Here is a 9,124-nt window from a genome sequence, read left to right on the forward strand (position 1 = left end):
TGACTTGGGATGCCATCCTACCTCTAGAACCCTAGCTGCTGATATACTGGTGGCAACTGGACAGAGTCCTGAGAATGTCTTTGATTGGAGAGCAGCCAACCAGGAGATAATATGCCATCTCCCCTCTCACAGACACCTCCACCCTCTGATTCTATCAGTTCTCTACCTGGCTGGAGGTGGCAGGCAGAAGAGAAGAGACATCACCCCATACACATGAGCTGTGGTGTGCAATGGGCACCATCTAATCCTCATGGACCCAACTGTCCACACCCTGACTGGCTGCATTGGTGTCTGCACAGGAACCCATTCTGCCCTGAGCTCCCTGGGGAATGGAGTGGCACTCTCACAACCCTCTCTGCAGGCCCACACCTGCTGGCCCTCTGATCCTCTTAGGGAATCCCAGGCTTGCCTTCTACCACCCACCTGCTCACGGTGCCCTGACCACATCAGTTCTCCAGCAAGTTCTGCATGGATGCAGCCAGAACCTCTCTTCAGAAGTCACATTCTCTTTCTGAGCCCACCATATACTCATGTCTTAAGTATATGCCAATTCTAGATCTCGACATATGAACTGGCTTCCTCAGGAGAGAATGAGCTCTGTATCACTAATGGTAATCAAACCTAATGTGAGTTACTGTAGTAAGGAGGGGGTCAGAGGTGGGTGAAAATGAGAGAGGATTCAGCATTCTCTTAGTTACCTGAATATCTACTTTCAGTTCATGAAATTTGTTTTATTCTCTATACTGAACAGCATCTTCACCATCTTTTGCAATATTTATGGATAATCAGAGAGGCAGAAGAAAAAATGGATAAGCATCCAATGTCCAAGATTTGGATCCCTGAAGCTTTCCTAGAAAGTATATTTACTATCCTCCAGAATTGACTCTGCCCACATTCCCAACAAAAGACCTGAAAGTTGATGATTTTTAAACTGATCCATTTACTAAACTACTGGTGTCTTCCATCCATTCACTACACACAAAATAGTGAACTCTCTGCAGAGTGAGTTTCAACTCTATCATGCACTATGTGCCCCCCTTCCCACAGGAGAAGCCTGTGCATGTTGGAATGCAGCTTTCATGTGGCAGGGCATATAGAATACAGTCCAGCACATGGATTACATCTCAAACACATCCTGCACATCACTCAATTCTCTGAGAGCAGTATTGCCAGGACTCACAGTGCCTGAGCCTTTACAAAAAAACTTTTACTGATCCCTGTTCTAGTTCTGTACTTTTTGATATTTACAACTGGCAACACAAGAGTATAGATACCCTAGGTGTAAAAGTCCAAGCAAAACACATTTCGTGCAAACTGATCACATATTCATAGACTCCTACAATGTCTCAGATTCTGAAGGAAAACATTCCAAAGATGAATTCTTCAATACTAATCAAAAATGTCACATATTTAGTTGATTTTTACCAGGAAAGGGAACATTTTGCATAGCCATGCATCAGGTAATTTGAAGGTACTTACAGGAAGTAATAGTGCCATGAACACAGCAATGTATAAAACCTGCAAACAAGAAGGAGTAGTAGAGAACACACAGACACCACACGGGTTAGCACTGCCAGATAACCAGAGGCTTTGTTTCCTTTTCAATTTCTTATAATATAATCACCTTGTTTTTACTGAAAAAGTTTTATATAGTTGTGAAAAGAATGCTGCAGTTTTATACCATAACAGTAAATACTTTTTCTGTGAAACAAGAAGAGAATTTACTATATCTCCTTGCAATGTTTTGACTCATGTGGAATATTTTGGTTAAAAATATACACTAAAAATATACATGAGGGCTGGGGTGGTGGCTCAGAGGGATAGGGCTCACCTAGCATGCGTGAGGCACTGGGTTTGATCCTCAACTCCATATAAAATAGAATGAAGATATTTTCCACTTATCACTCAATTTATATATGAAAAAATATATACACATGGGATTATTACATCAAATTAAATTCAATATTATATATAACTATAATGCATTAATAAAAACATTAAAAAGCCTTCCATACCCGTACTGTCTCAGACAGAGCTGAGCTGAGGCTGGTCTTAGCATGCACTGAAGGAATTTGGAAGATATTTAACACTCCATATGAGACACCTACCAATCTAAGTGCTCTTCAGCTGTTAACAAGTATACCATTACAGATGTGTATGTCTCCCAATACCAGTGGAGACTGGTTCTGTCCTCAGCTAGCAAGTGACACTAAGAATGTCTGGTGGAGGCGCTGGCTGGGCAAGCTAGCTCCCAAAGAGAAAGGAACCCACACCCAGGTTCTCCATCCAGCTTACCAATCAGATAAGACATTTCACCTCTCAAAGGGAGGCACCAGAGAGGGAGTAGAGAGAAACCAGGAGTGTTACCCTCATCACAAATAGTGAAGGAAGGAAACACCATGAAGAGAAGATTCCTCCAGAGTAACAGAAAAAAATGCAAAACTATTCAAAGTTGTACTATGTGCTTTTAAAGAAAACTTACAAGTTGCTATGACAGATACCAGTTAGGGGAAGAACCTATACATATTTCTGTTATTTTTCAAGGTGAGAATAGAGTTCCTTACTACCTGCCTATTGATCCATCTATCCACCCTTCTTCAAGAAAAGTTATATGTATACAATAGAAACACAGAAGCTTAGGAAATATAACTGCAATTCTGGAAGTTAGTTATCTTCATATTGCCTGCTGAATGAAGAGCGCTATTGAAACATGATATAAGCCGTGATCTAAGCTACATTACAAAGGTCTTTTAATGTTTAATAAAAATGGAGGACCCTTCCAATTGGCTAAAATTTATGTTCAAGATCAAGGATTAAAATAATCCACTGTCTCACAGACTATTGCAAATAATCAGTTAAGATTTTGTACTGTTTGCTTACTCCGTTGTTTCTCTATTGGGAACTTTTCTCATGGAGAAAGCCACCATCGCTCTGAAGAGATATTCTTCATTTGTATCCCAGACATACTGAAAGAGAAGGAAAGAGAGGTATGGGGTTAAAAACGGTCCATTATGGGGCTGAGGCTGTAGCTCAGTGGTAAAGCACTTGCTTCGCCTGTGTAAGGCACTGGGTTCGATCCTCAGCACCACATAAAAATAAGTAAAGATACTGTATGTTTATCTACAACTAAAAAATATTTTTAAAAAACACTCCATTAGATGCTACACTCATTCTCATAGTCTCCACACTCCCATCCCATCTTCTTTGTACACAGAAAACTGGAGAACATGATAAATCATGTACCATAGCATCTGGAGTAGGGCTTTTGGGACATTCCATAATTCCAAGTTTGACGTGTTTCCTGTTGTGCTATCTTTCTTAGAAGCTGCCATATTAGTAGCCAGTCAGTCAATAAGGCATTTGGACAAATCATCCTGGCCATATATAGGCCATTCCTTTCCCTCCTTTCTCTATTTCCTCATAAACTGACTCTCCCACCCAGTTTCCTTCCCATTATTTAGATCAGTACAGTTTTTTATTAGTTCTTTTTAGTTATACATAATATTAGGATTCATTTTGACATAATTATAACAGCATGGAATATAGTCTGCTCTAATTCAGTCCCCAGTACTTCCCCTTTCCTACCGCTCCTTCCTTCCCCTGTTCCCTTTCTTCTGAGGATCAACACACTTTTATTTTCTTAGTTGGAAACTGTGTCCTAAACTCCAGTACCACAGAACGTAACCATATTTGGAGAGAGGGTCATTACAGAGGTGATTAAGTTAAGAGGCTGAGGATATAGCTCAGTTGGTAGAGTGCTTGTCTCATATGCACAAGGCCCTGGGTTCAATCCCCAGCACCACAAAAATAAATAAATAAATCAGTAAGTAAAATGAGGTAGTAAGAGTGGGCCCTAATCCAATGTTATTGATGCCCTTAGTAGAAGAAATTTGGACACAGACTCATACATGGGGAAGACAAAGTGAAAACACAAGAAGAAGGCAGCCATCTACAAGCCAAGATGAAATGCCTGGAATGGATCATTTCCATATGACCCTCAGAAGAAACCAATCCTGCTAACCCCTTGATCTTAACTTCTAATCTCCAGAGCTGAGAGAAAATAAAGTTCTGTTGTTTAATCCCCTCAGCCTGTGGTACTTTGTTTTAGCAGCCCTAGAAAATTAATACAGTGTATTGACTCAAGCTGTTCCTTCATATAGCAAATGTAAATACCTGAGGGAAAAGGGGACTGGCATGTTTGAAGGCCACTAAGGGAGCAAGTGCATCTAAAGTAGAAACACCAAGGGAGAAAGTAGTAAAGTCTAAGGGAAGGGAGGAATTTGGTTTGGGAGGGGTTGGTATATCATGGGAACAGTGTCAGGATTTGGGTTTCACTCTAGGCTGAGAAAACACATTTAAAAACTTATTTCTTCCAGTTCTCTTCTTCTGCTTGAGGGTAGACAGTAGGTAAAAATAGGCTATACTAATCAATACCAAACAGTACATCACTCAATTACCTTCTCTAGGTAAGAGGTTTATAATCTTATGTCTTCCTTTTTCCCCAATACTGTCACATCATATTCTTATTTTTAATATTTTTAGTTGTAGATGTTCACAATACCTTTATTTTTTTATTTAGTTTTTTTTATTTGGTCCTGGGGATTGAGCCCCGTGCCTCACGTGTGCTAGGCAAGTGGTTTATCCCTGAGCCACAACCCCAGTCCCCAAATCATATTCTTTAAAGTTCCTTCAATCACTTCTTCTTTTATACATTTTTAATTTCTTTTTAAGTATACATGACAATAGAATGCATTCTGACGAATCATAAATACATGGAGCATAACTTCCCATATCTGTGGTTGTACATGATGTGGAGTTACATTGGTTGTGTATTAATATATGAACATAGGAAAGTTATGTCCAATTCATTCCATTGTCTTTCCTAGTCCCATACCTCCTCCCCTCCCTCCATTCAATCACTTTTCTTCACACTTTTCTCTTTCAGTCTTGCCATCAACAAAGAATAATTCAATATCTTTTCTCATGTACAAGTGCTATTTAATGTTGCATTTTAATCCAATTTAGATCCTATTTGAAATGTTCCTTCAATCATTTTGTATTAAACTTTGTATTTTGTACTATACTATGAGAGTTTAAAAATAGTCAAATGGTTCATAGTATAGCCCCTAGCTTTTAATAATGTACTTGGTTCCAAAATCAGTTTTACTCAGAATAACTATAGTCCAATCTAATAAGATCAAGACATAAAGAAGAAACTAGTCCAGTTATAGACAGCACACAAACACTATTCAAACAGGGATGCACTGTTTTCAGATTGGGGAGATGGGGAATAAGTCTGTTCAACTATAGGAGAATGATAATCCAGTATAGCAAATAACAATGAAAGATGCTAACCAGACCTTGCCAGAGCATGAATTTAAATTGCTTTTCAGATCTTGGAGATGATCTGACTTGATCTCCAGTCCTTTCATTGGTTCCCCTTAGAAACAAGAGCATGATTTGCCTCAGTAGAAGTCCCGTTGGGGTCACAGAGCAAAGCCCCAAACTACGTGGAACAGTACAGGACTGACCAGATCCACATCAAGGTGGATATCCTGCAACCCTCACCAGTTGATCTTGAGTAAGGGTGGAAGGATTGAAAGCGAGTGCACTGGAGGTTACATATTTCCACAAAGGCATTCAAAATGTTTCACTGAGTCTCTACATAGAAAAGGAATCAAGCACATGTACCACATAAGAAGAAAATGGGCAACTTAAGAGAGGATAAGAAAAGAGGTGCCAATTTAAACACAGGAATAATTTCTGACCCAAAATTCCACTCCTGGCTAAATAGTCCTGCAAAAAGAAAGCTGTGGAAAAGATATATACAAAAATGTTCACAGCAGCTTAAGTACCTGTTGCACATACTACTTGATGCATAACAGGTGCTCAAAAAGTGTGTGAAACTGAAAACATCTTTACATACCACATGTGACTCCACAGACCACATGGAGCATATGAGATGTATTTATTCATCCATCAGTTCAGATTCCTTGGTTCCTCACTTCAATAACATTTATGCCAAGGCCCTAATGTCCCAGCTCACCTTGCTTTCTGCATACATCTCAGGACCCTCAAACCCAGGCCAACCCCAAATTTTAGGTGAGTAATACAACATAATTGGAGAAAATCACAAAACAAGGACTATTGGCTTAACTCTAAATTCATAATGACCTACCCCAAAATTGCCTGGGAATCCCTTAGGTTTCCTCTCTCTCTCTGATGGCTCACAGGACTATTTTAACCTCCTATAGGTCTGCTGACTTATTATGCTTTCCTTCACACCTCACTTTCACTAGACATTGTTGCTTTATAATTTACAGATACATCTCAAGTCATCAACTTGAACTTCCTCATCCTCTTGACACCAAGATACAAAACTTCGTCCATAGAAGCACACCCTGTCCATCTTCTCCCTTGAAGGGCCAGACATGCGGTGCCTCTCCTATCAATGGCTATTCCCCCTATCTCTATTAGGAATGCCTTTCCTGGGCCCTTCTGATCATATAAACAATATCAGTTTCCCTCCCTCTTCTGTGTATTCAAATCTACCTGCAGCCTGTCCACTGCTCAAACTTTTCTCTTTGGGACAACAGTACAAATAAATCACTTCACTCACTCTTCCTTTCATTCATGCACCATCTCTCTCCTACTCTTCATAGTCAAAATGCTCAAAGCAGTTGTCCATACTTCTGTTTACACATGTTCACCACCCATTTATATTTCATTCCACCTACAACACTCCCTCTAATATCTGCCTTCTGGCTGTCAATCCACAAAAGAGGCTCTCTCTAAAGTGACCACTGACCTCCACATTGCTTAACACAACAAGCGTGTGTCAGTGTTCATCTTGCTTAGCTTCCCAACAGCATTTGAGGCGCTCAAGCACTTCTTTCATGTTCAAGCAAAACTCTTTCATGCAGCAGCCTGCATACTCCTGGGCCCCGTCCCTTTCTGAAACTACAAATATGATGACATGCCACTTTGCTTTTTACTGCCCCAATTCCAGACACCTTAGCCTTCCTTCTATCCCTCATGCTTAGCAAGCTCCTTTACATGTGCTATTCCCTGTGTCATTCCTTCTTTTATCCATAGTTCACTTCAACTCATGGAACTTATAGAAGGGCCAGATACTAAGGATCCTGAAGAGGCCAAAGCTTGTAATATTGTCAAGATTGCACATTTGCTTTTGCTTTACTACATCTTTAATGGATGACTGATTCTCCCACTACCATAATCCCCATAGGGCAGGGACAAGTCTGATTTTAGGGTCAATGCATCTCCACCACCCAGCATGGCACCCACTCTAAGGATCTTAGGATGAGAAACCCTATAAACTGGGTTAGGGGAAAAGGTACAGAGTGGATTCTGCTGTCAGTCTGCCTGGATTCAGATCTGACCTCTATCACTTGGTGGCTTAAGGTCCTGAAAGGGTCACTTCATTTCCTTGCATCTCAGTTTTCTTACCCATCCAATGAAAATAAGAGTACCTATACCACTTTCCTCAAAAGGCTGTTGTTAAGGGCTTTATGAGCTGATAGCAGTCAAGTGCTTAGAAGGCTCCCTGCTAAAAAGTAAATTAAGTTTGCAGTCAATTCTGGGTGTTATTAGCTATTATAATTCACCAAGTAAATAATACAATGATATGTTGGTGGACTATCCTGTAATAGAATATCTGAAAATTCTTTTAGCACATTTTTGGGGGGGTTTCTAGTTGGAAGCCTCTTAATGACACCTGCGGGGGGAGTAATTTGCACATCACTCTGGGAAGCTGACACTGAAATTTGATAATAACTGTCTTATTAATTCAAGTCTCTTTACTGATTCTATATCCACAGAGGCCCTGTGAGTATTTCTAAACTTTGGTTTCAAAAGTATATATGACACAGTGTCACTTTGGTAGTTCTAAATAATTTAAACTTTACATTAGAATTTGAATTCTTGTGCTATGAAAGACTTTCTGTATTTAGTACCATTCCTTCTTTTCCATGACTAGAAAACAAGCTGCCCAGATTGCAAGGACTACAACAATGAGGGGCAGATCCAACCCAGACCCTCAGTCTCCTTAGCTCCATGATGCTAGATTGAGAAGTTCAAGTTCTCTAAATTTTTTGGTGCCATACAAAACTTCATACGTCTTCCAGCATACACTACAGATAAAGAACCTCAGGCAAGCCTATTGTAAACAATTTCTATTTTAGTATACTCTACCTTTACATTTACAAAGATCAGACTTCAAGTCTTTAGAAATGATATATTATCATTACTATGCAGACAGAGGCCCATCATCAGAGAAAGCAAGCACAGTTCTTAGGTAACAAAATTCAAAATGAACATGCAGGTGTTCCACTTACTGCTTTATCGCCAAGAGCTCTTCTGATACTAAGTCTCACTTTAAAGGCGTTTTCTGCATCTGCCAGAAAAGAAAAAGAAACAGCAGTATATGATAATAAAATCTGCCCAAACATAGCCCATTTAATCCTAATATTTAATGAACTAAAAGCAACAGAAAACAGAACTACAAGGAAACTGTCCCTAAACACCCCTGAAAGTTGGATGGCAAGGACCTTAAGTGGTTTACATTTTCTTTCAAATTCATAAAACAGTCACAGGCTAAACTTAAAAGCCACAATATGCCTGCAGATTTAGAAAAATAAAGATTTCTTTCAGTCAATGACTTGTTAAGCTATTTTTATGTTTCAAGGCTACATACCTGGTTGACAGAGTTCAGCATGAATAACAGTCATTAGAAAAAAGAGGAGCCACAACATTCTTCTGGAGTGGAAAACACAAGACAAACTGAGAAAAAAAAAATCCACCCTCCACTTAAAGCTGCCTTAGCCATTCTGTGACCGGATTAGAATATCAGAGAGATCAGTGAGCCACCATCTAAAAGGTTTAATAATTAACACCCATACACTTGGGTTAATACTGCAATAGAAGTGGCCCATCTCCTGTCAGTTATTTACAAAAATCCGTTTGAAAAACAGATTAGTTGTTTTTCCCAAACTCTACTTCAGAAGAATGTTTCCTCTGCTGACAGAATGGGGATCCACCCCCCCACCCCTTCTGCAGCTGCCTGGTTAAGTGCACAGTGGAAGGAAGGGAGTCCTCAATGGAGGTT

General features: G+C 39.7%; 1 protein-coding gene across 1 annotated transcript in view; it reads right to left on the bottom strand.

Annotated features, from left to right (window-relative positions):
• Positions 1 to 8,771, bottom strand: part of Cltrn (collectrin, amino acid transport regulator) — a 36,648-nt gene extending 27,877 nt beyond the window's left edge. The window contains exons 1-3 of the mRNA XM_071606588.1: positions 8,714 to 8,771; positions 8,355 to 8,413; positions 2,881 to 2,966 (exon numbers count right to left, since the gene is read on the bottom strand). Coding sequence (XP_071462689.1) covers positions 2,881 to 2,966; positions 8,355 to 8,413; positions 8,714 to 8,771 — 203 coding nt within the window. The remainder of the gene's footprint in view (positions 1 to 2,880; positions 2,967 to 8,354; positions 8,414 to 8,713) is intronic.
• Positions 8,772 to 9,124: the final 353 nt, after the last annotated feature.

This window comes from Marmota flaviventris, chromosome X (assembly GCF_047511675.1).
Source record: "Marmota flaviventris isolate mMarFla1 chromosome X, mMarFla1.hap1, whole genome shotgun sequence".
Classification (NCBI taxonomy): domain Eukaryota; kingdom Metazoa; phylum Chordata; class Mammalia; order Rodentia; family Sciuridae; genus Marmota; species Marmota flaviventris.